This window comes from Podarcis bocagei (assembly GCF_964188305.1).
Source record: "Podarcis bocagei genome assembly, chromosome: 2".
Classification (NCBI taxonomy): Eukaryota; Metazoa; Chordata; class Lepidosauria; order Squamata; family Lacertidae; genus Podarcis; species Podarcis bocagei.
In genome coordinates, this window is record NC_138126.1 from 2,833,099 (window position 1) to 2,859,863 (window position 26,765).

At 46.3% G+C, this 26,765-nt stretch overlaps 2 protein-coding genes across 2 annotated transcripts; both read right to left on the minus strand.

Annotated features, from left to right (window-relative positions):
* Positions 1-5,481: 5,481 nt before the first annotated feature.
* LOC308580831 (uncharacterized protein) lies at positions 5,482-11,283 on the minus strand. Its single transcript, XM_081183043.1, has 2 exons — positions 10,945-11,283; positions 5,482-8,224 (listed from the first exon to the last, which is right to left on the minus strand). The coding sequence occupies exon 2, from the start codon at positions 8,034-8,036 to the stop codon at positions 6,615-6,617; it is 1,422 nt and encodes a 473-aa protein (XP_081039169.1). The 5' UTR covers positions 8,037-8,224; positions 10,945-11,283; the 3' UTR covers positions 5,482-6,614.
* An 8,182-nt stretch (positions 11,284-19,465) lies between these two features.
* LOC308581079 (uncharacterized protein) lies at positions 19,466-24,460 on the minus strand. The gene is made up of 2 exons (XM_081183543.1): positions 24,344-24,460; positions 19,466-21,617 (listed from the first exon to the last, which is right to left on the minus strand). Exon 2 carries the CDS (start codon positions 21,445-21,447, stop codon positions 20,620-20,622), a length of 828 nt encoding a protein of 275 aa, XP_081039669.1. The 5' UTR covers positions 21,448-21,617; positions 24,344-24,460; the 3' UTR covers positions 19,466-20,619.
* Positions 24,461-26,765: the final 2,305 nt, after the last annotated feature.

Below are 26,765 nucleotides of genomic sequence, written 5' to 3' on the forward strand. Positions count from 1 at the left end.
CAGGCCAGATGGTAAGTGGCAAAAGCAGGGCACAAGGGCGCATGGACGGAAGTGCGCAGGGCAGAGATTGAAGAGATCCACAGGGTAACCTGCCACTTTGACTCAGAAGTAAAGGTTTCCTCCAAATTAAGTGGCCAGGATTAAGATCCTGCTGCAGGAAAGAACACTCTCAGGAGAGACATCAGCCGGAACCGAAATCAAGCTTTGATTTGAGGCTGCAATAGCTCCGTTGGTTAGAGCGTGGTGCTCATCATGCCAAGGTTGCGGGTTCAATCCCCGTAAAGGACATCTGAATATTCCTGCAATGCTGGGGGTTGGACTAGATGACCCTTGAGGAAGTTTTGGAGGTGTTACGGAATGAATGATGGTGGAGGAATATTTTTGTAGAGTAGGCATAGGCAACCTTCGGGTCTCCAGATGTTTTGGACTACAGTTCCCATCATCCTTAGCTAATAGGACCAATGGTCAGGGATGATGGGAATTGTAGTCCAAAACATCTGGAGGGCTGAAGGTTGCCTATGCCTATTGCAGAGGTTTCAGCTTTTCTTAACACAGGCAAAAAGGCACTGTTAGTAGTGATTACATAACTGATTACAAACTTTTTTAAATAAATGATCTGATTCAAGGATTGAGAAAATATAGGCATTGGCACAACCTGTGACCTGCTTCCCAGAGGGAAGGCAATGTTAAAAAGCACGGGGAGAGGACGGAGCCCTAAGGCACCCCACAAGTGAGTGCCCAGGGGTCCCCCAACATCACTTTCTGGACACGGCCCAGGAGGAAGGAGCGGAACCACTGCATAACCCTGCCCCTAACTCCCTACCGTCCTAGACCGTCCAGGAGGATGTGTTAGTATTTGTAATGTCATTTCATTGGGAATGTACCGTATTTTTCGCTCTATAAGACGCACCTAGTTTTCAGAGGAGCAAAACAAGGGAAAAAAACATTCTGAATGAAATGTTGTTGAAGAGGCTTCACATGGCTATGAGAGCCAGTGTGGTGTAGTGGTTAAGAGTGGTAGACTCGTAATCTGGTGAACCGGGTTTGCTTTCCCGCTCCTCCACATGCAGCTGCTGGGTGACCTTGGGCGAGTCATACTTCTCTGAAGTCTCTCAGCCCCACTCACCCCACAGAGTGTTTGTTGTGGGGGAGGAAGGGAAAGGAGAATGTTAGCCGCTTTTAGACTCCTTTGGGTAGTGATAAAGCGGGATATCAAATCCAAATTCTTCTTCTGCTTCTATCCCTGGAGCCAGAACAAACAGCTGCGAAAGCAATGCAAAGCCTCTTCAGTGCAGCGGGAGGAATGCTCCTGCTGCACTGAAGAGGCTTCGTGCGGCTATCACTGAAGCCATCGATAGCTGTGCAGTCTGCATTAGCTCCCTAAGACGCACACACATTTCCCCTTACTTTTTAGTAGGGAAAAAGTGTGCCTTATAGAGCGAAAAATACGGTATTTCAGAAAGCAGAGGTGGCATTGGGGAAATGAAATGGCACTTGTTTGGTTAATTCAGTTCGCTGTGTCTTGACTGCTGAGAGGTCAAGCTGAGAGGTGTGGGGACTTCATGTACACGTTGTCTGGAGGGGTTTGTAAATAATACTAGTGTTTCAACTGTTGCCAGCCTGACAAGTAAATATTTATTTTCAACAAATTGGGTAAGGCATATATTTTTATCACAAACAGCTATCCAGATACTGTGGTCAATTGTATTAAAAGCCACTGAGAGATCCAGCAGAACCAGGAAACAGCTTTTACCTCTGTCCCTAGCCCGCCAGAGATAATCAACCAGCACCACCAGGGTGGTCTCAGTCCAATAGAAGGGCCTAAAACTCAATTGGGACAAATGCAGTCGAAATAGTCCACATCCTCCAGATATGCCTGGATTTATTCTGCAACCAAACATACAATTCTTTTTCCCATGCGAGTTCCTTCCTGGAGGAGTGAACCCAGGAGGTAGCACTGAGTGACTCGTGTTCCATATGTTGGCCATTTTCCTGCAGCGTGCCTCTGGGGTCTGTTCTGCGCCCCATGCTATTCAACATGTGTGTCCAGGGCAGCTGTTTATCAGCTCCATCTGGCACGCAGGCTGAGACCCTACCTGCCTGCGGACTGTCTTGCCAGAGTGGTGTATGCTCTGGTTATCACCCGCTTAGACTACTGTAATGAACTCTATGTGGGGCTACCTTTAAAGGTGACCCGGAAACTGCAGCTACAGTGGTGCCCCGCAAGACGAATGCCTCGCAAGACAAAAAACTCGCTAGACGAAAGGGTTTTGCGTTTTTTGAGCTGCTTCGCAAGACGAATTTCCCTATGGACTTGCTTCGCAAGACGAAAACGTCTTGCAAGTTTGTTTCCTTTTTCTTAACACCGTTAATACAGTTGCGACTTGACTTCGAGGAGCAACTCATAGAACGCGGTGTGGTAGCCTTTTTTAAGTTTTTTGGCGATTTTTGAAGCTTTTCCAAAACTTTTCCGACACCGTGCTTCGCAAGACGAAAAATTCGCTAGACGAAAAAACTCGCGGAATGAATTAATTTCGTCTTGCGAGGCACCACTGTAATCCAGAATGCAGCAGCTAGAGTGGTGACTGGGAGCGGCCGCTGAGACCACATAACACCAGTCTTGAAAGACCTACATTGGCTCCCAGAACGTTTCCGAGCACAATTCAAAGTGTTGGTGCTGACCTTTCAAGCCCTAAACGGCCTCGGTCCAGTATACCTGAAGGAGCGTCTCCACCCCCATAGTTCTGCCCGGACTCTTCTGGCGGTTCCCTCGCTGCGAGAAGCCAAGTTACAGGGAACCAAGCAGAGGGCCTTCCCGGTAGTGGCACCTGCCCTGTGGAATGCCCTCCCACCAGATGTCAAAGAGAAAAATAACTACAGTGCCAAACTTTTAGAAGATATCTGAAGGCAGCCCTGTTTAGGGAAGCTTTTAATGTTTAATAGGTTATTGTATTTTAGTGTTTTGTTGGAAGCTGCCCAGAGTGGCTAGGAAAACCCAGCCAGATGGGCGGGGTATAAATAATTATTTATTATTATTAACATTTACATGAAAACAGTGGGAAAGCTTGTCCAGAATTTTGGGTTTTGGTGGCACCCGTATGATGGTTTTCTTATGTTTTTAGCAGTTCTTAATTGCCTTAAGTCCCATCAGGGAATAATATGGGATAATAATAAAAATAAAAAGTGTAGTCTGCTGGCAGCAGGGCTCCCTTCAGCATGGCTGTAGAATAACATTTGGGATTATAGAAAAGCCCAATCTTCTCCAAACCCCAAAAGCAGGAGCCATGGGGTTGCCACATGGGGATGAGGGAAAATGGAGCCACCAAGAGCCTGCCCTGGAGCTCCTCCTTTCCCCTGTTGGAAGTAGACTTTGATAAAAGTATCCCATTATTCAGCTGCATTATGAGGGAGGCTGAAAAAGAAAATTTAAGGTCTTATATATATCGATAATAAAGGAGCATGATTAATTAAGTGGTTCCTCACAGGAAAGGGAACTGCTCTCTGTCTGTGTACATGCCCTCTGTTCCTAATTACTTTTTAAAAAATATCTGCATAATAGTCCTCCACCCCTTGAGCCACATTCCCCACTCCCCCTTGACCTTGAGAAATTTATGAATCAACTGCACAGTCCCTTTGGCTGAAGGAGGTCCATATTGACCATTTTTGGAGACCCACGTCTGAGTTGTTTCTGGGGTCGGGGGTTTGTCAGAGGACTAGTGACAAGACTGCAGGCTGATGATGTGGGCTCTGTACCAGGAAAGCTCACACCACCATTCACCTGTGGTTCTCTTCATAGATTTTGCAGTTATTTTGGAATTTGTGCCGCAATTTCAGCTTATGAAAAGTTGTTGTTGTTGTTTAGTCGTGTCCGACTCTTCGTGACCCGATGGACCAGAGCACGCCAGGCACTTCTGTCCTCCACTGCCTCCCGCAGTTTGATCAAACTCATACAGACGGGAAAATATAACAGGGTTGCTGTGACCTATAATTCATCCACTAACTCAGGGGACAGCAAGCTTATCAGCTGATGGGCCGGTCCACACTCTGCCAGTCAGAGGATGGACTGGAGCGTGTGCGCACGCGTACTCTTCTGGGTTGGTGGTGTGCACAGAAATAACGACCCAGATGTGCACAGCAATAGCAAGTGCACATGGGCGCATCTCCATCCCGCATGCGTGTGCACACATTATTTCAGGCACACGTCCAGCTCGGAGGAGCGCCTGTGCACAAGCGCAAAGGCGCCATCAACCCAGAAGTCGGTCCCCACGCTGTGCCGTGTCAGTAAGAGTGGATGGCGGCGGGTGGCAGGGGTCGTCACGGGCCGGTCGGGTGACATCTACAGGCCGCTACCGGCCCATGGGCCATAGGTTGCCAACCTCTGCACTAACTCTTACTTGTGTACAGCCTGTAAATTTGGCAAACTCACCCACCTTCCCTATAATACTGGCAATCTTTGGCCTGAATATGCACACCTGTGTGTAGAGCCTCCAGCCACAGGTATTGTCTATCATGAAAATGGGTCCTTTGCACAGGAAGCACCCAAGCTGGAAATGTTCATGCATTTACCATCTTTGGATACAGATGGATTGGGTCTCAGCACATGGACATAGCCATGGGGGGCAGGGAGGGGCAGCTGCCAGGGTGGCAGGAAGGGGCTGATCCAGGCAAGCTAGCCGCAAAGTGGGGTTTCCCACCCCCACCCTGGTGTGCACTGCAGGACCCTATGTGAAGCCCAGAGATGGATCCAGCTTATTGAATCTGATTTCTGCTTTCTTAATGCATGTTATCTTATGGCTTTTGGCTTTTGTATTTAGTCCATTCACATTCCATGTTAAACATTTACTGTATTTTTTGCTCTATAAGACTCACTTTTTCCCTCCTAAAAAGTAAGGGGAAATGTGTGTGCGTCTTATGGAGCGAATGCAGGCTGCACAGCTATCCCAGAAGCCAGAACAGCAAGAGGGATTGCTGCTTTCACTGTGTAGCGATCCCTCTTGCTGTTCTGGCTTCTGAGATTCAGAATATTTTTTTCCTTGTTTTCTTCCTCCAAAAACTAGGTGCGTCTTGTGGTCTGGTGTGTCTTATAGAGCGAAAAATACGGTATAAGCCATCATTACACTCATCTGTATGGTTTTCCCCTGTCTGTTATTCAGGGAATAGATAGATATTCGAGCTCACAGTGAAGCATTTTGCACAAACCTGTGTCAACACACTCCGCCTGGCATTCCTTTGAGATGTTCAGGCACTGCCTCCCCTCCCTCATGCAAGTTGTGCAGAGATAACATTTTATCTGGACACTTCATGTAGCGGAGTATGAGGAAGTGTTGCATAAAGAATATATGCGGTTTGCAATATTACCTTGGGGATGTAAGAAGATTCACACTCTCTCCCTCCCTATGTAACATTACAGTACATTCAATCTTACATTATGCTTACTATTGTGAGACCCTACCTAAATGTCTATACATTAAAGACTGAAACTTTGAATGAAATTCTATTTATATTCCTGATATTTACATGATTTCACCCTTGTCTGAGCTTCTTGAGGTCTTCTTAAGTTTTCCATTACAGTATCAATAAACTTCTTTCCTCACTGAATACATTGAAATGGTCTCTCCCCTTTGAAAGTCCATTGATGTTGTCTGAGGTTTTCACTTCTACTGAAGTTCTTTCCACACACCATGCATTTAAATGCTTTCTCTCCTCTGTGGGTCCATTGATGCATATCAAGCTCTGTACTCTGCCTGAAGCTTTTTCTTTATAGATTTAAATGGTTTTTCCCACGTGAGTTCCTTGATGTTTTCTAAGGTTTCAAGTCTCAGTGAAGCTCTTTCCACACTCCATGCATTTATATGGTTTCTCCCCTGTGTGAATCTGTTAATGAATTCTATGTTTTCCTCTCTTTTTCTGGAAATCTATTTATTAAATTTTCCAAATTATTATTTAAATTCACATGCCAATTTGGCACAGTCCATCAACTTAATCTGCCATTCTTCTCTGGTAGGGACTTTGTCTTCTTTCCATCTCTGGGCTAATACCATCTGCGCAGCCATCGTTGTGTACATAAATAACCTTTCCTGCTCCCTTGAAATTTCTCCACCTTTGAGTCCTAAAAGAGAAGCTTCGGGTTTTTTTATAAAAGTTATTTTAAACATTTTTTTTAATTCACTATATATCATTTACCAAAATGCTTTTACTATCATGCATGTCCACCACATATGACAAATTGAACGTGTTCATCTTTGTAAAGCCTTCCAGAAATAATTTATACATTTTAGAAAGTAATTTCATATTATTCTGTCAAACATAATGCGTTCCGGAAGTCTGTTTGACTTCCAAAATGTTCGGATACAAAGCACAACATCTGATTAACTGCAGGAAGCTCCTGCAACCTATTGGAAGCTGCAGAAGCCGTGTCGGATGTTCAGTTCCAAAGAACACTCGCAAATCGGAACAATTATTTCCAGGTTTGTGGTGTTTGAGAGCCACAACGTTCAACTTGCAAGGCGTTCAGGATCCAAGATATGACTGTATATGGTTTCTCCCTTGTGTGAATCCATTGATGAATTCTAAATTTACCATTGTCACTGAAGATCTTTCCGCACTCTATACATTTACATGGTTTCTTCCATGTGAATCCGTTGGTGTGTTTTAAGTGTTCTATTATAAGTGAAGCTCTTTCCACACTCTGTACATTTATATGGTTTCTCCCCTGTGTGAATTCGTTGATGTTTTAGAAGTGTTCTATTATCAGTGAAGCTCTTTCCACACTCCTTACATTTATATGGTTTCTCCCCTGTGTGAATCCGTTGATGAATTCTAAGTGTTCCACTCTCACTGAAGTTCTTTCCACACTCCATACATTTAAATGGTTTTTCCCCTGTGTGAGTTCGATGATGGATTCTAAGTGTTTCACTCCGATTAAACCTCTTTCCGCACTCCATGCATTCAAATGGTTTCTCCCCCGTGTGAGTTCGATGATGTACATGAAGGTGTGAAATGTCCCTGAAGTTCTTTCCACAATCCATGCATTTAAATGGTTTCTCATCTACGTGAGTTCGTTCATGTGAACGAAGCTGTGAAATGTCCCTGAAGTTCTTTCCACACTCCATGCATTTAAATGGTTTTTCCCCTGTGTGAGTTCGTTCATGTGACCGAAGGTGTGAACTATTAGTGAAGTTCATTCCACACTGCATGCATTTAAATGGTTTCTCCCCTGTGTGGGTCCTTTGATGGTTTCTATAGCTTGAACTCTGACTGAAGCTCTTTCCACACTCCATACATTCAAATGGTTTCTCCCCTGTGTGAATCCGTTGATGTTTTCTAAGTGTTCTATTATCAGCGAAGCTCTTTCCACACTCCATACATTTATATGGTTTCTCCCCTGTGTGAATCCGTTGATGAACTCTAAGAGTTCCACCATCACTGAAGCTCTTTCCACACTCCATACATTTATATGGTTTCTCCCCTGTGTGAATTCGTTGGTGGGCATGAAGGTGCGACCTCTCTCTGAAGCTCTTTCCACATTCCATACATTCAAATGGTTTCTCCCCTGTATGAATCCGTTGATGTTTTTTAAGTGTTCTATAATCACTGAAGCTCTTTCCACATTCCATACATTTATATGGTTTCTCTCCTGTGTGAATCCGTTGATGAACTCTAAGTGTTCCACTGTCACTGAAGCTCTTTCCACACTCCGTGCATTGAAAGGCTTTCTCCCCTGTGTGAGTTCGCTGATGCACCTGAAGGTGTGGCCTCTGCCTGAAGCTCTTTTTGCACTCCATACACTCAAATGCTTTCTCCCCTGTGTGAGTTTGTTGATGTGCATGAAGGTGTGACCTCTGTGTGAAGCTCTTTCCACACTCCATACATTTAAACGGTTTCTCTCCTGTGTGAGTTCGTTGATGTCTTCTAAGTGTTCCGCTACCAGTGAAGCTTTTCCCACACTCCACACATTTAAATGGTTTCTTCCCTGTGTTGGTCTGTTGATGTTTTCTAGGTGTTCCACTATCATTTAAGCTTTTTCCATGCTCCATAGCCTGAAATGGTTTCTCCACTCTTTGAGTTCATTGATGTGAAGTTTGTGTGTTCATTGACTGAATCACATGCCACTTTCAATGCATTTAAATAGTTTCTTTGTTAATCCTAGGGAAATTTCAGATGTCCCCCAGAATTCTGACTGTCTTCTCCACTGCATTCTTTGGAGTGCATGGAACATAAACTCCTGTTCGTGTTTCAAGGAAGAAAACAAAAGAATATGAAACACATAAAGTTCAATTAGCACCTTCTCCTATTTTAACATCTCACACATCCTTCCATGTCCCCCCCCCATGTCATAGAATCATAGAACTGAAGAGTTGGAAGATACCCTGGGGGCCATCTAGTCCAACCCCCAGCAGTGCAGAAATGTCCATGAACATGCCTTCTACTTGTCTGGTTCATAGTTTCCAATGACATATTTCATCCTCTGCATACTAATCCTCCATCTCCGGGCCATATTTTTCCTCACTCAACCTCTATATGTTTCTTTTTCTTTTTTCCTTTTTAAATTGAATTTCATTAAGCAAAACAAATCTTAAAATGCACACAGAACATACAGTACTAACATACATCCCATACAATCTGTACAATATAAAGATTGTGAAAAGTATAAATAAATCAAAGAAAATACAAAGTACAGACAAAAAGACAAGAAGTACTAAAAGTATAAGCAGAAAAGGAACTCATTTACATCTGAATCAAAAGAAAAGAAACTTCTGACTAAACCCGTTGTACTATTTTACATTTAAACTATTATTTACAGTTTCCTAAAGTTATTTCTCTTTGTCTTAAATCTTAACCTTTTCCAACAATTACTTTCTATTACATGGCTCATTCGATATCTGCCAGGAAGCTTTCGTTATTGCAGTACCCTTTGAGACATTCCTTAATAATTATCCATTCCTTATTGAATTCTTGAGTTGAATTTCCTCTCACTGTTCCCATTCTCTTTGCTAATTGTAAGTATTCTATCAATTTGGCTTGCAATTCAATCTTTGAAGGGATGATTTCGCTTTTCCAATTTCTTGCTATTATCCTCTGCATACTAATCCACCACCCCCGGGCCATATTTTTCCTCATTCAACTTCTATATGTTTCTTAATCATCTGCACAGTCTGTTGGTCCTCAGGAGGTTCATATTGACCATTTTTGGAGTATTTTTTTTAAGGGACTGTGGCATGGGCCTGTCAGAGAAAGACAAGCTTGCTGTCAGCTGAAGGAGTGCTCAGGAAGGAGAATGTTCTTTGATCTATACCTCCATCTGTCAGCCTTGTTGGGGCGAGTGAGTGTTCATTCTTTCCAGAACTAGAAAGTTCCAGAAAGTTTTAGAAAGCTCCAGAACACATTTTAGGTTTATCTGGCAGGACAAGAAACAAAGATTTTAATCTTTACTGTGAGGCAGTATGCCTCTCCTGGTTAAGTAGTGGTTATACTGAAAGACACTAAGCTGTTGTATTTACAAGGTCATGAGAATATGTTTGGTACGCTTATTTACAGTATGATAAAACTAAACACACAAGAGCTTTATGAATCATGTTATTAGGAAAATCCTTTTTGCAGTGTGGGATAAATATAAGAATCAGCTGGAAGGAAAGACACTTATTTGGCTTTCACCCACAGAAGCAATAGCTTTTTAAAAAATGCAATACGGAAGGACAATGGGCAACTTACAGAGATATTTTGGAATTTTCGGAAGAAGAAATAAAATTGAATAAACAGGATGAGATGGGATGTGTGGTGGCGGATTGGTTTCAATACCATCAAATCAGTTTTTTAACTCAAAGTTTGAAAGAGCTGTTATTGCGAGTAAAGAGAAAGTGATTTCCAAAATGCACAAGATGCTATTGGAATGGGAAACAAAGGACAAACTGGTAAAATCAGCAGTGATACACTGGGTCAGAAATATAGGTCATGATTAGAGCTGGGTGATATATTGGTATATTGCCCAAGACTGGCTTGAAGTTTACATCGTGATAACTGTTTCCTAATACTGAGCTGGCAATATATTACGAATCACAATGTCTGCAAGGGCTAGGCAACACCTGCTTTTCAACATTGCGATAACTTACCAGCTAAACGCTGCAATGTTAGTAGCAGCTAAACCTCACAATATCACCTGCTAAACATTGCAGTGCTATTAGCAGATAAAGATCGTAATGTTATCATTACCAAAACTCACAATATCACTTGTGGTTTATCACCAGCTAAACCTCACAATATCACCTGCTAAACGTTGCCATGTTATCAGCAGCTAAACATTTAAATCAGTCATAGGGGTGGAACTGTACAGAGGAGAGCAGCACAATGTCCTTGCAACTGCTACTACTTAGGGGTCTAAAATGGATAAATGACAATATTATCAATCATCATCTCAGCGGGACTTTTGGTTTTGGGTTAGGCTACCAAATGGTGGTATTCAGGACAATCCAAAGTATGGAGATGAGTCCTAGTGAATAGAGATAACCTGGTAGTGTCATCAGGGAAGGGGGGGAGAAGGGGGGTCAGGGGTGCTGGAAGGGGAGGGGTCTCTGTCGAGGCTCCTCCCCCTTCCATGGACTCCCTCTCTCCGTTTCCCCAGCCAGGCGCCCCACGACCCCAGGGATTCCTGCCAGGGGGAAACCGGGAGAATGGGGGGGCCTCATCCCCACCCCCAGCCCTGCTTGGGGTCCTCCTTCCCCTTCCCGCCAGGGCAGCTGAGCATCTCTCGGCCCCCCAGGAAAGAGAAAGGGGAGTCTGGCGGTGCTGCTGCTGCCCAGGAGATCTTGCAGGTGTTGGGTCCCCCCTTCCCCCCTGGGTCGGGGCCCCTGTCGACGGGCCCCAGGGAGGGGGCTTTCCTTCGGGGGGGGGTCTCTTCGTCCTCCCTCCCCCTCTTACCCCCCTCTATTCCCCCCCCTCTCTCTTTACCTCTTGGTCCTCCGCTTCCCTGGCTCCAGATTATTCCGATTTCCTTATGTGCAAGGGATTTTTTTGGGAGGGGGGTGTTTCTTCACTGACGCCCCTCCTCCTTATTCCGAATCTACACTCTTGGCGGCACATTCAGCAGCGACACTTCCGGTTCCTTTTGGGATGCGCTTGCCCCTAGAGCTACTTAGTAGAGAGCAGCCCCTTGCTGTGTTGGGATGGGAAGTGGACGGGACGGCGCTGCCTTTAGCCTCCTGCTCTTGGGGCTCCGTCTCTCTCTCCCCCCCCCAGTTGCCTCTCCTCCCCACAGCAGAGGGTGGAGATGGCTGCGGGAGGGGCGTCATATCTGGGGGGGTGATCTGCGTTTGCGGGGAGAGAAGGACGTGGTTTTCAATCTACAAACAGGGAAGTTGGGAGGGGAGAGGATGGGGGTGAAAAGGAAGGGACCCCCCCAACTTCTTTCTTAGGATCAGGAGAGTGGGGGAGGGGCTGATCCAGGGAAGCCAAAGGGGGTCACTCCCCCCCCCGCCCAAGTTTGCCTTTCAAGGTCCTCTGTGAAGCCCAGAGATGGACCCAGCCTCTGGGGGTGGGAAGAGACATGGGGCTGCCTGAGAGAGAGGGGTCTCCTTTCTTCCCCTGTTGTGTATTGAGTCAAAGGATTGTATATCTGTATTATTATTGTCTGTATTTGCATTAGGGTAAAGTAACTGCCTTTTGATTTCAAAGGGTACAGCTACTATTGGTTCATTTAAGCTGCTGTATTTGGATCCTCTGTCTTACTGGTTTCCTCCAAAAGGCAGGACTGTGATTGCCTGATATTGTTCCCTCCAAAATGTATCCTTTCTTGCTAGTTCCCTGTCCCTATAAATGTAGCTTTCCCCTCCTCAGTCTTCAGTCTTGTTTGCCTTAATAAAGAAGTGTTACTAGAGAACTGTCTCCAGCATATTATGTCAAGAGAGCTGAAATCACAAACCCCACGTCACAACATCCCCCTCCCTCCCCACAGAGAGAGGGGAGAGGATGGAGCTTCCGGGAAGGCCTGGGGGGCAGTGGATCTCCAGGGATCCTTTTAACGGACCCCACATAAGATCCCTGGGCAGGAAAAGCCCAGGCAGCCCCTTCGGGGCCGTTGCTGGAGGTGGGGAGGCGGCCCCCGCCAGGTGCGCAAAATCGGCTTAAAAATACGTCCATAAAAATGTCTATGAAGAAAAATACCGAGTATTACCTCACAAGTAAAGGTTTTAAATAGAGGGTGAATTAAATGGGTGGATGGGGGTGGGGTTGGAAGAGAGGCAGAAAGTCCGAGGAAAGAAGAATGGCAAACAAAATTAATGGACTACGCAGAATTAGACAAAAATGACAGGAAGGCTTCGAAACCTGCGGGACCAGAGATTTACAGAAGATTGGAAGAAATATACAAATTATTTGAAGTGCAGCTGTAACGAACAAATTACGCTAGTAGGACTACAAGAAGTGTGTAAGGAGAAATGCATGAAGCATTGCAAGTTAGAGAAAGAGTAGTGATAATTAGTTATGAACTAAATGTAATGGAAGAAGTGGGAAATGTGTATTTAGAGATTAATTTGGATAACTTTTAGGTGAGATTTATGGAAGTCAAAAAATTGTATAAGATGTTAAAATATGTGTAATTACTGTTGAAAATGATATGTTGAAAATTAATTTTAAAAATTATATTAAAAAAGGAAGAGAGGCAGAAAGAAGAGCTAAGGTAAAAAGGTAAAGGACTCCTGGACGGTTAAGTCCAGTCAAAGTTGATTATGGGGTGTGGTGCTCATCTCTCTTCCAGGCCGAGGGAGCGGGTGTTTGAATTGAATGGAATTTTATTATTACGGTCACATACCAGTTCCAGCTCACTTACAATATCAGGAAAATCATAAAACACAAGAGGAATACATTGAAGCCGGTGTTTGTCCACAGACAGCTTTCTGGGTCATGTGGCCAGCAAGACTAAACAGCTTCTGGTGGTGCAATAGAACAGCGTGACAAAAACCAGAGTGCACGGAAACACCGTTTACCTCCCTGCTACAGCAGTACCTATTTATCTACTTGCACTGGCGTGCTTTCGAACTGCTAGGTTGGCAGGAGCAGGGACAGAGCAACAGGAGCTCATCGCAGGGATTCGAACTGCCAACCTTCCTGGCAAGCTCAAGAGGCTCAGTGGTTTAGACCACCCGCTTCCTTAGAAAGAAGAGCTAATTTGTCCATGGCTGGGGGGGTGCAATCTGGACGGTTCTGCTCTGGGACGGAGACCTCCCTCTGTCTCTCTCCCTGCCCTCCTGGCAATGCTGAGCTGGGCTTCCCTCCCCCAGGGATGATGCTTCCTTTCCTCCCTCATTCCCTCAATTTCCTCTGCCCCCCTCCCTCCGTACAGGCTCAGAGGTTTCCTGCAGGTCCCAGTGAGTCTTCCCCTCCCTGAAAACCTGCAGAACCATTTCCCCCCTAGGTATATTATTGTGGTCTGGATTTTCCTGAGATTTCAAAGGTGGAATTGACATCCGGGGGGGGGGGGGTTTCCAAAAGATGGCACTTTGTCCTGGATTTAAGACAAGCCAATTGAAAACTCATGGGCTTTTTTGGCATTTTGGGGCCTTGTCTAAAAAAAAAAAAAGTTCTACAATTTTGGGGGTGTCCTGGTTTTTACTTTTTGAAATATGGCAACCCTAATTATCCTGGTCTCTGCTTGAACTGAAACTCTCCCTTTTAGAGCTCAGTCAGTAGCATGAGACTCTGAATCTCAGGGTCATGGGTTTGAGCCCCACTTTGGGCAAAATATTCCTGCATTGCAGGGGGCTGGACTAGATGACCCTCGTGGTCCCTTCCAACTCTGCAATTCTAGGATTCTACCATGTGTAGAGGAAAGATCGCCCTCTTGTAGGCAGTGGTGGAATGATGTAATGTTGGTTGGTGGGAACTCTTCTTGAGTGTTGCCTTGTCACACGCATGCAAGGCCACAACAGGGTCTTCCTTGCAGGCTGAAGGGTGCAGTCCAGACACAGGCAAACCCCTGGGGGTGAGGAGGTGGCAGAGACTTTGGGCACAAAGATCTCTCTCGCCACTCCCCACCCTTTCAGCACCAAATATATCAGCACTTCGCCTGGAGCAAAAAGGGCACTCTTTTTTCCCCTAGGTGCTGATAGGTGGGAGAGCCACGAGGTACCTCCCGGGATTGGGTGATGGGAGGTGGACAGGGAGAAAGAGGCCATGTCACACACCCCTCCCTCTGCAGAAGTTCCCCACACCTGAGAGAGGAGCCCCCTGCAGTGCAGGCCACCCTGAGCCACAAACAGGGAGCAACTGGGCTGCACCCAGTTGCCTGTGGAGACAAGCTCTCTAGTGGGCTCTGGCAAGTGAGCCCAGCTGCATGTGACAAGGTGGGTGGAATTATTTCCTGGTCTCAGAAGTGGCCATCGGCTTTGAGTATGGGGTCAGTGCTACTATTCCTCTAGTAGGGGGGCTTGTGGGGCTTCCCCGCCTACTTCAGCTCCGCCATTCCCCCTAAATTGATTTTTGAATTCTGAATTTATCATTATTCACGTTTTATATTGTATTTTATGCCGTTCTTTGTTGTATCAGTTAAGTGTTTTAAATTTGTTGTTAGCCGCCCTGAGCCGTTTTCTGAACCAGGAAAGGCGGGGTATAAATAAAATTTTATTATTATTATTATTCAGTAGGTTTTGCTTTGCTTTCTGGTGACCTGCCTCCTGGATCGTGGCCAGTTTCCCTCTTCCATTTCCCTGAATGCTGAGCAGTGTTGGCTGTGTGGGGAAGCAAAGCCCAGTGAGAGCAGAAGGAAGGGGGGTGGTTCACACAGATAAAAGTCAACCCTCCTCACCCACCCACGTTTAGGACATTCCACACCTTTCTGTAGTAGAGTTCCTTTTTCTTTGAGAAAAATAAGTCGTTTATGTAAATGTAAACTAAGCTTTAATAATAAAGAAAACTGTAAGAAAATAACATAAGGAGCAAAACTAAACATTACAACATGAGGCAAGTCTTTGGCCAGTTGGTCCCTCTTAACGGTTATAATTTTGATAAGTTTAGCCTGGATAAGTGAGGTTCCACTGTAGAAGCATACGGTAATAAATTTGGCTGGCATGCATGTTGATGCATGTAAAGCGAAGGTATATTTTTTTAAAAATAAATTATGTAATTAGGAAAAACTTATTTAGAGTTTTGGAAATGTATAAAGATTAGTTGAAAAGGAAAACATATTTCTGGCTTTCGCCCATAGAAGCAATCTCACAAAAGAAGCTGAACATGGAAAAGAGATGGGTGACCTATAGGGAGCTATCGGCCTTCACAGAAGAGGGTGCAATGTTAAAGAAGTCAGAGGATATTAAGATCAGGAGACAGATTGGTTGGAATACTATCAACTGACTGAAGTCTTAAAACAAAATAAGAAGTGTGGGTTTATTAAGCAAAGTTCTCAGTTTGAAAAAGAGTTACTAGAGAACAAAGAAAAATTCATTTAGACCATCGGCTGGGTGAGGACTGCAGGGCCTGCTCCCTTCCAGGGCCTTCTCCAACTGGCCCAGGGGGCGCGGCCCAGGCCCTTTCTCCCAGCTATAAAGGGACTCCTGCTGCAGGGAAGCCTCGGACCATCGGCTGGGTGAGGACTGCAGGGCCTGCTCCCTTCCAGGGCCTTTTCCAACTGGCCCAGGGGGCGTGGCCCAGGCCCTTTCTCCCGGCTATAAAGGGACTCCTGCTGCAGGGAAGCCTCGGACCATCGGCTGGGTGAGGACTGCAGGGCCTGCTCCCTTCCAGGGCCTTCTCCAACTGGCCCAGGGGGCGTGGCCCAGGCCCTTTCTCCCGGCTATAAAGGGACTCCTGCTGCAGGGAAGCCTCGGACCATGGGCTGGGTGAGGACTGCAGGGCCTGCTCCCTTCCAGGGCCTTCTCCAACTGGCCCAGGGGGCGTGGCCCAGGCCCTTTCTCCCGGCTATAAAGGGACTCCTGCTGCAGGGAAGCCTCGGACCATCGGCTGGGTGAGGACTGCAGGGCCTGCTCCCTTCCAGGGCCTTCTCCAACTGGCCCAGGGGGCGTGGCCCAGGCCCTTATTTGGAACAAACTTTTGGGGAAGCTGGGAAGTGTTTTGCAATTGCTTCCCTGTTCCAATGTGTTTTAAAATGTCCTCAAGCAGTCGGTGGCAATTTAAATTTGTATTTCTTTTTTTCCTTTTTTCTCTTGTTGGGGGTGGGTGGGTGTAATGGATATTTCGTTGGGGATTAATTTTAGTATAATTGCTCTGTTTTTGTTTTCTGTTCTTTTATTGGTTCTGTATAGTTTGTGTTTTGTTTTTAAGGGGCGGGATCAGGGCTGCCTGGGAGTGAGGCCCCATCCAACACGATGGCTGGGACAAGTTCCACAGGGGGGGAAGCACTGGGACATCCGATCTCGGTGATCCTGGGCAGGAGGCGGAGTTACGCTAAGACCAGACCATGTCATTACCGAGGAGGCAGGTTTAGTCATTGTTTGAAGACTATCCCTGCCTCCGGGTCTGGCCTTGACCAGATGGATACTGGAATCAACAGGGGAAACCCACATGACCTGAAGGTGTTGCTGTGTAATGCCAGGTCAATGATGAATAAAACCACTGCCATCCACGACCTGATTGTGGATGGAGGATTTGACCTGGCATGTGTAACAGAGACTTGGTTGAATGAGGCAGATGGGCCTGTCCTTGCCGCTGCTTGCCCACCAGGTTTCTCTTATGCACAGCAACCCAGGTCATGTGGGGGGGGGTTGCAGTGATTTTTAGGAAGTCATTAGTTTGCATCAGGCGTCCTACTGGGAAGACCCAGTTTTCTGAGTGCATGTTCTGGAAGTTGGGCAATAGGGGCAGTACAGGATTCCTTTTGGTGTACCGACCTCCCCGCTGCACCAAGGATTCCCTGTCCGAGCTGCTCCAGGTCGTGGCGGATGTTCTCCTGGAGACACCTAGTTTGGTTGTCCTAGGGGATTTTAACATCCACGCCGACACGACCTTACAAGGGGCCGCTCGGGACTTCGTGGAAAGCATGGCCTCCATGGGGCTGTCCCTGAATAAGTTGGGCCCAACTCATAGTCATGGACATGCCTTAGACCTGGTATTCACCTCTAGTGACGTGGGTGATCTGACACTAAGTAAAAGTGAAACCAAAGAAGTGCCATGGTCAGATCACTTCCTGGCGCAACTGGACTTCTCTGCGACCCTTCCCCTCTGCAGGGAGGTGGGACCAATTCGGATGGTCCGCCCCCGCCACTTAATGGATCCAAATGGTTTCCAGAGAGTGGTAGGGGATGCTTTATCCCATGTTGATGGCCTTTCAGCTGATTCCCTGGTGGCCCGCTGGAATGCGGAGTTAACCAGGGCTATCGACTGTCTGGCTCCGAAGCGCCCTCTCCGATTGCATGGAGCCCGGACAGCCCCGTGGTTTTCTTCGGAGCTGAGGGCGATGAAACAATCGCTGAGACGGCTAGAGCGTCGGTGGCAGAAAACTCACTCCGAATCTGACCGGACACAGGTTAGAGCTCAACGTTGAGCCTACCAAGTGGCGATAGCGACGGCGAAGAAGACTTTCTTCACCGCCTCTATTGCATCTGCAGAAAATAGTAGCAGGAGACTCTTTCAGGTGGTCCGCAATTTAACGGAACCACCTTTACCACCGGGGCCTTGTAAAGACCCCAAGATCTCCTGCAACGATTTTGCAAAGTTTTTTGCAGATAAAATCACTCATATTCGGAAGGAGCTAGACACCACCGTGGGAGCAGGGCTGGGGCGGGAGAGTGCTAGAGCCCTGTCTGGTCAAGTTGCATGGAATCAATTTCAATCCGTTACCCCCGAGGATGTGGACAGGCTGCTTGGACGCGTGAAACCAACCACCTGTCGCCTTGATCCTTGCCCATCCTGGCTAATAAAAGCAAGCCGGGAAGGGCTGGGCGATGGGCTCTGCGGGGTGGTGAATGCTTCCCTCTGTGAGGGAACATTCCCAGATCCGCTGAAAGAGGCGGTCATTAAACCGCTTCTTAAAAAACCATCTTTAGACCCGGCCAGTATGGCCAACTATCGCCCAGTCTCAAATCTTCCATTCTTGGGCAAGGTGATTGAGCGAGTGGTTGCTGAACAACTCCAGGCACGCCTGGAAGAAGCGGACCATTTGGATCCCTTCCAGTCGGGATTCAGGCCTCACCATGGGACTGAAACTGCCTTGGTCGCACTGGTTGATGATCTCCGGCGAGCTAGGGACAAAGGTGAGAGTTGTTTCCTAGTTCTGCTGGATCTCTCAGCGGCGTTTGATACCATCGACCATAGCATCCTTCTGGACCGTCTTGAGGGGCTGGGAGCTGGGGGCACTGTTATACAGTGGTTTCGCTCCTTTCTCCTGGGCCGTGTTCAGAAAGTGGTGGTGGCGGATGAGTGTTCAGACCCCTGGGCTCTCACTTGTGGGGTGCCTCAGGGTTCCGTCCTCTCCCCCATGCTTTTTAACATCTATATGAAGCCGCTGGGAGAGATCATCAGGGGGTTTGGACTGGGTGTCCATCAATATGCAGATGATACCCAGCTCTACCTTTCTTTCAAATCAGAACCAGTGAAGGCGGTGAAGGTCCTGTGTGAGTGCCTGGAGGCGGTTGGAGGATGGATGGCGGCTAATGGATTGAAGTTGAATCCTGACAAGACAGAAGTACTGTTTTTGGGGGACAGGGGGCGGGCTGGTGTGGAGGACTCCCTGGTCCTGAATAGGGTAACTGTGCCCCTGAAGGACCAGGTGCGTAGCCTGGGAGTCATTTTGGACTCACAGCTGTCCATGGAGGCGCAGGTCAATTCTGTATCCAGGGCAGCTGTCTACCAACTCCACCTGGTACGCAGGCTGAGACCCTACCTGCCCGCGGACTGTCTGGCCAGAGTGGTGCATGCTCTAGTTATCTCCCGCTTGGACTACTGCAATGCGCTCTACGTGGGGCTACCTTTGAAGGTGACTCGGAAACTACAGCTAATCCAGAATGCGGCAGCTAGACTGGTGACTGGGGGCGGCCGCCGAGACCACATAACACCGGTCTTGAAAGACCTACATTGGCTCCCAGTACGTTTCCGAGCACAATTCAAAGTGCTGGTGTTGACCTTTAAAGCCCTAAACGGCTTCGGCCCAGTATACCTGAAGGAGCGTCTCCACCCCCATCGTTCTGCCCGGACACTGAGGTCCAGCGCCGAAGGCCTTCTGGCGGTTCCCTCATTGCGAGAAGCGAAGCTACAGGGAACCAGGCAGAGGGCCTTTTCGGTGGTGGCGCCCGCCCTGTGGAATGCCCTCCCATCGGATGTCAAGGTGATGGACAACTACCTGACATTCAGAAGACATCTTAAGGCGGCCCTATTCAGGGAAGCTTTTAATGTATGATATTTTAGTGTTTTTTGGTTTCTGTGGAAGCCGCCCAGAGTGGCTGGGGAAACCCAGCCAGATGGGCGGGGTACAAATAATAAATTATTATTATTATTATTATTATTATTATTATTATTATTATTATTATTAGATGCTCTTACAATGGCAAATTATAGACAAATGATCTACAATCCATTGGTCTAGAGATGGAAGCATGGGAAAAACTGAGGAAATTGAATGTAAAATTCACAGTGTGTTAGGCTTTGAAATAAAATTTTATGAAAATGGTTTATACGCAGTATCTGAAACTGAGTAAGCTTGAGTCAGATATATATCTTGGAAATGTAAAGAAACAGAAGGTACTTTTCTCCATATCTGCTAGACATGTAAAGCGGTTAGGTGCTTTGGGGAGATGAATTATAATGAGGGGGGAAATTACTTAAGGTGACGCTCCTGCAGAAACCATGAAGCATTTCTTTTAGGGATAACTGGGTTAGATGTTCCAAGAAGACAGATGAACGACAGCAGCAAGAGTACTTTATGCACAAAAATGGCAAAATCAAGAGATTGCTACACTTGATCAAGAGAGTGGCAGTTAAAAGTGATGGAATATGCCGACTTGGCAAATTTAACTATGAAAATAAGAGATCAAGGCAGACTTTAAGGAGGAGTAGAAACCTTTTGTTGAATATTTAAAGCATTTTTGTAAACATGTACAAACACAGGTAGGAGCTGAATGAAAAAAAAACAGTTGAATACTTGTTGGAGAAGAGTGTAGAAAAGGTAAGCTGTAGAAAATCTGAAATATACAGCAATTTTTAAAATTATGTGGGGAAACCATGGAGAGGAAGTCATATGTGAAACAAATGTGTACCTCGAAAGTATGTTGCAATCTGTAAATAAAATAATATATATGTATATATATAATTTAACAGAAGCACTTCCTGCACTCCTTTCATTCAAATCATTTTGGCATTTTCAGTTTTGGGGGGTTTGTAGGGTTTCAGCTCTTAAAGCTCCTCCTCCTTGTGAGTCCATTGATCTTTTGTAAGAACAGCAGAACTGAAGCTCTACGTACACTCCATTTTAGTAAGTGGTTTCCCCTTTGTGAATTTGCTGGTGTTTGCTAAAGTTTCCACTCCAATAAAAGCTCTTTCCACATTCCAGGAATTCCACATTCCACACTCTATACATTTATATGCTTTTGCCCAGGTGTGTCTGTTGATGTCTTCTAAGTTTCCCGTGTGTGAATTAAAGGTTCCACTCTGAAAGAAACTCTTTCAAAACTCCATACATTTAAATAGTCACTCCCCTGTGTGAGTTTGATTATGTGAATTCAGTTGCCCACTCCAACTGAAGCTCTTTCCACATTCCATGCATTTAAATGGTTTCTCCCCTGTGTGAGTCCGTTGATGGTTTCTTAGTGTTCCACTATAAGTGAAGCTCTTTCCACACTCCATACATTGATATGGTTTTCCCCCTGTGTGAATTTGGTGATGTAAATTAAGGCTTTCACTTCTACTGAAGCTCTTTCCACACTCCATACATTTAAACGGCTTCTCCCCTGTGTGAGTCCGTTGATGTTTTCTAAGTGTTCCACTATAAGTGAAGCTCTTTCCACACTCCATACATTTAAATGGCTTCTCCCCTGTGTGAGTCCGTTGATGTCCTCTTAGTGTTCCACTATGAATGAAGCTCTTCCCACACTCCATGCAATTAAATGGTTTCTCCCCTGTGTGAGTCCGTTGATGAATTCTAAGTACTTTATTATCAGTGAAGCTCTTCCCACAATCCATGCATTTAAATGGTTTCTCGCCTGTGTGAGTTCGTTGATGTTTTCTGAATGTTCCACTATCAGTGAAGCTCTTTCCACAGTCCATGCATTTAAAAGGTTTTTCCCCTGTGTGGGTCCGTTGATGGTTTCTAAGGTGTCCAATCTGACTGAAACTCTTTCCACACTCAGTACATTTATATGGTTTCTCCCCTGTGTGTGTGCGTTTATGTATACGAAGGTTTGAACTCGAACCAAAGCTTTTTCCACATTCCATGCATTTAAATGGCTTTTCTCCTGTGTGAGTCCGTTGATGTTTTCTAAGTGTTTCACTGTCACTGAAGCTCTTCCCACACTCCATACTTTCAAATTGTTTCTCCTCTGTCTTTCCACACTATCTCTCTTTCCACTCTTTCTATGCATTTAAATAGTTTCTTCGTTATTCCCATTGGACATGGGCCCCCAGAATTCTGACTGCCTTCTTCATTGTCTTCTTTCGATGGGGGGGGGGGAGAAAATCCTATTTGTTTTCTAGGAAGAGAAGAAAGGAATATTACACACATCAATTAGCACCTGCTCTTATTTTAACATCTTGCACATTCTCTCCTGTCCTCCATATGTTCTGGATTTTTAGGAAATGCACATGAAATAATGTTAAATAATGGTAATGCATCATCAGCCTTTCATTACCCTTAATCAACGTTAATGAAGCAGCATTCTCTCAGAATACAGTGGGGTTTACTTTTTAAATAAAGTGGTTTCTCACAGGAAAGGGAGCTGCTCTATGTCCATGAACCCGCCCACTATTCATCAGGGTCCTAAGTTCATCATGAAGTTCTTCATCCTCTGCACTATAATCCTCCACCCCTTGGGCCACATTTTGTCCCCTTCAACCTCTAGATCTTTATTCATCACCTGCACAGTCCCTTTGGCCTCAAGAGGTCCATACTGACCATTTTGGGAGACCCATATATAAGTCTAGTGACAAGGCTTGGTGCTTGTGGTCGGTTGAAGGAGTGGTCAGTTGGAGAATGTTCTTGGGGCTGGACCTCCACCTCTCAGCCTTGCATTCTTGAATGGAGAGAGCTGGAGATGCAGAAGGAAAGCAGCTGAAGCCTGACTGCTGGGAAGGCCAGATTGAGACACCCATCCCAATTATGATTTATAATAATTATATGCCGCCGGGTCTCGCACCCGCCTCCTGACACTGGCCTATCTTAGTGGAGATTCCCTGTCCAGGCCTCTCTCACTGTTCTTCCTCCTTTGCCGTGGGTGGCCAAGGGCTTCTGGATATTCTAGCTCTGCTCCAACTGGGAATTATTTATTAAATCTGTATACCTCTCTTCATCTGAAGATCACAAGATAAAAATATGTGTGACACTGAAATAGGTGAGTATTAAAGGTGAATAACACTGATTGTGGGAAAGAAAAGAAAAATGATGAAAACAGTGGTGTGTCCACCTGAGTGTAATAATAATAATAATAATAATAATAATAATAATAATAATAATAATAATAAAGTTTCATACTCTCTGGCTGTATTTCTCAGCCACAATTGTGACTCAGAATCTTAGCCACACTTTTTTCTAGAATATCCACTGGACCTCTTTGGAACAGGAGCCAGACATTTCTGGGATTTCATACAGACATTCCTTAAGTGTGGGCAGCAGTGGAGGAAGGCAGGGCGGGGGGAGGGGCAGCTCTGGCGCTTCAGGTTGGCGGACCCACTGTATTATCCTAAGCAAGTAGCTTTGGCGGTGAACAATTTCATTTTAAAAGCTCTTTCCCTTGTGCTGGCAGGGCTTGCTACACTGCTGAATGTGGGACACCTTGGATAGGAACCTTCTATGCTGAGTTCAGGCATCTCTGGCCCTCCAGATGTGGTTGAACTCTGCCCAAGCAAGAATGGCCCATGGCCAGGGAGGATGGGAGTCTTATCTGGGGGGGGACGCACTTTCTCCATCTTCCCCCTCTTTTGAAAATGCTGAATATCTGTATTTCATTTCTTCTTTCCTCTGTGACCTTCAACATCTTCCTGATACAGTCCAATCAACTGCACACATTCCCAAATCATCCTGCACCAATTTACTTCTTTTGATGCTTTGAAGTATTAATTATTAATCCCCCCAGGTGTCACCTAACAAAGGAGTTTCCCTGTGTTCATCAGCACTTTTTGTTTGAGGAGGATTAAAGAACTGGTACACACTTAAGGCATTTACACGAGTTAATTAACTTTTTCCATGCTCATTTCTGATGCTCAGAAGCAGGTGCACACTTTCCTATACCTTCTTGATTACATTCTCAAAGTCTGACACACCGCATTTACCCAGAAACACGAATCAAACACATAAAACCCTTTGCAGAACTCCCTTTCTAAGATACATTTAGAAACATATCCACATTATAAGACACAAGTTCTAATTAAATCCAAATATTTAATATACCTAAACACTGAGCGCCACAGACCTATTACATTATTATGGCTTCAGCTTTTGTGTGCTTAAAGCCTGAGGTTGAGGATTCTGGACCTGGAAAGCTCACGCCACCATTGACCTTTGATTCTCTTTGTAGATTTTGCGTAGTTATTTTGGAACTTGTATGGCAATATCAGCTCATGAAAAGTTATAGAAGGAGAATATTACAGGGCTGCTGTACACTATAATCCCACCCACCAATTCTCATTTACATGGAGTCTCCAAATCTGGCCAGCTGGGCTTCCCTGCCCCAGGGATGTTGCTTCCACTCCTCTCTCCTCAGCCCCCCACAACTTCCTCTGCCCCCTGTCTCTCCTTGGCCCAACTCACCCTGCGCTCCCATTCTCTCCCCAGCGCACCCCCCTCTCCATCCAGAGGGACCACCCAAGGGGAGGGGGCGGAGAGAAGGAGGGGGTCTCTTTCCTGGCCTCTCTAGGCAGCATCCAGTCCAGGCTCTCTCGCTTCCTTTAACTCTTACATCGATTCCCTCTCCCCCCCCCCCAAAGGGACCCACCAAGGCGGCCTCGCCCCAGTCCTGCTTGGGGATGGGGACCAAGGGATGGGGGCCAAGGCATCCAAGGGGTTGCAGGGCAGCCGAGCATCTCTCGGCCCCCCAGGAAAGAGAAACGGGAGTTTGGTGGTGGGGCTTCCAAGGAGATGGTGCAATGCAGACCCTGCGGGGGTTATGCATGGATCTGGGCCCCTGTCGGTGGGTCCCAGGACAGGAGTCTCTGCCCCTTTCCCTCCGCCCCTTCTCCTCCTCCCCCCACTTGGCCTCCTTACCTCTGGGTCCTCTCTTGCCCTCCGACTCCCTTGCTGATATTACTCCGATTTCCTTTCCTGCAATATAAAGGGGGGCGTTGTTCCATTGTCGCCCCTCCTCCCCTTCCCCAAACTTCCCGCCTCTCGTCCCTCCTGCCTGGGAACACTTCGCGTGCCCCTAGAGCTATGGCCCTAGAGGAGCCCCCCCCCCGGCCTGTGCGAAGCGGACATGATTTTTAGATTAGATATTTATTACGGCCATAGGCCCATACAGATAAAAACAAGACATAAATAACAGCTTGTGCACGTGGGAAAAAACAGCCGCTAAAACATCACTATAACAATAAAATACTGTAAGATGGAATGACAAACTGTGCCTTAATTAGCTTGTAGTGCTCCTTGGCAGCGCTTTTGGGTAAGGACAGCGACCAGAAACCTAGCCACTTTCAGGGTCGTATGGATATCCTTATCCTGCAGGATTTGGGCAAGATGGAATTTTGGTGGGGTACCCTCTAGCTTCTGTATGATTGATCCCAACAAATTTGCCCGTGGCACCTTGAATAAGGGGCAAGTGAACATAATGTGCTGAAGCGACTCCGGCGTCTCCTTATCACATTCGCACATGGCGGAGGCTTGGCCCTTTGAGAATCTATGTCTCAGGACATTGGAGGGAAAAACGTTAAACCTCACTTTGGTGAAGGCCAGCCTATGGGCAACAGTCGAAAGGGAGGAGAGGTATGATGGAACGCAGTAAGTTAAAGTGATACCAATGTTCTGGGGCGAACAAACACCTCCCCCCAGCGTATAATTTCGCTGTAAATCGATGTCATCCAGTCTTTGGCGGATCAGTCTTTGAGCAGTGATTTGATCTAGATTAAGGGAATCTAAGGGAGAGATTCCGTAACTCAGGAGTTTGGCATGAATTCTACTAGTCCAAAGGCTGGAGAATTCATCTCGCCATAAGCATTGGACAAGGTAATGGTCTGGTAATCTGTGCCACAATGATAACCAATAATTGAAGACTTGCTTCCACAGGCAAGTTTCTAGGGATGCGATCTTCAATTCTAGTCGTATGGCTGCGTTGCTTACGCACAGGGGGAGCATTAGGAGCCGACGTAGGAATTGGTTTTGCAGAGTCTCAAGAGGAGCAAGGTCTGTCATCATGGCCCAGAGCGGGGCAGCATAAGCAAGCACGGGTACCACTTTTGCCTTGAACACCTTTAGGGCCGAGGGAACATGCAAAGCTCCATCCGAAAAGAAAAATCGGAGGAGCGCATATGACATGACGGAGCTGCCTTTTGCTTCTTGCTCTTTGGGGCAACCAGAAAGACGAAAATACAGAAAGAAGAATGGAGACCCTTTTCAGTCAATATAAGAACGCAATACCGCCAAATAATTTCTTTAACTGGTTTTGACTTGTAGCAGGAACCCCCCCCCCCAATCATTCTGTTTGTACAAACTTCACACTCACACACTACATACGCCACACTTCTGTTATAAATTCATAGAAAAATCAACCATACATTGGATTTGCACTGTTCCATTTTTATTTTACTCCATATTGTTACGGCTAAAATCTGGGTGCGGGGCTACACTGCCACCCAGCTCGTCGGACTAAGTGTCCGCGGGTCCCTGCGGAAGAAAATGAGCTCAGCCGGACAGGAGCAAAATGCAGAAGATCCAAGGTTTATTGCGCAACAGGTTCAAGGCGAGATTGAACAGCGAGAAAGGGGTGACATGAACTTTTGAAACTCCCTCCATGTCCCAGAATACAGTGCAAAATACATCCCAGTTACATCATGAATACATTAAGGAGAGGTTGGGTTACACCGGATTAACATATGGAGGAGGGAGGGGGGAATATGCAGAGGGCTGGAGATATGGAGGAGGGAGGGGGAATATGCAGAGCTGGAGATATGCGCAGATAAGCGCTTCCTGAGTGCCAGATGGGAAGACAATGGCCAATGTATGCATAGTTTGTCACCTGGCATTGCCCGGAGGAAAGGTTTGGCAGAGTGATTTTGACAGGATTAGGGTCTTGACACTTTACTTGAGGGATTATGGAAGACGGGGTGGGGGGGTGATGGAGTCCTAGAGAAATTGAGCAAATTGGCACGTTGATTTTCTATGGATTTTATAGATTTTAGTCCCCTTTGACATTGACAATTGGGAATAAATGGATATATTGTAGTGAAGAAGGTGAAGAAGACATGCCCCCCCTTCCGTAACAATATGACAAGGACTATCAAAAGGGGGTGTGATACGGAAGGAGAGGGGGGGCACCTTTCATCAGCCCTCCTCCTCCTTACAAGGGGCCCGAGGCGATGACCTCGACAGCACCCAACTCTACCGTGACGCCCCAACCCCCACACTGTCGCACAAGTACCACACTATACCCCCTGACCTTATAAATTAGTATCCTTTCTTTCTATATACGGGCGAA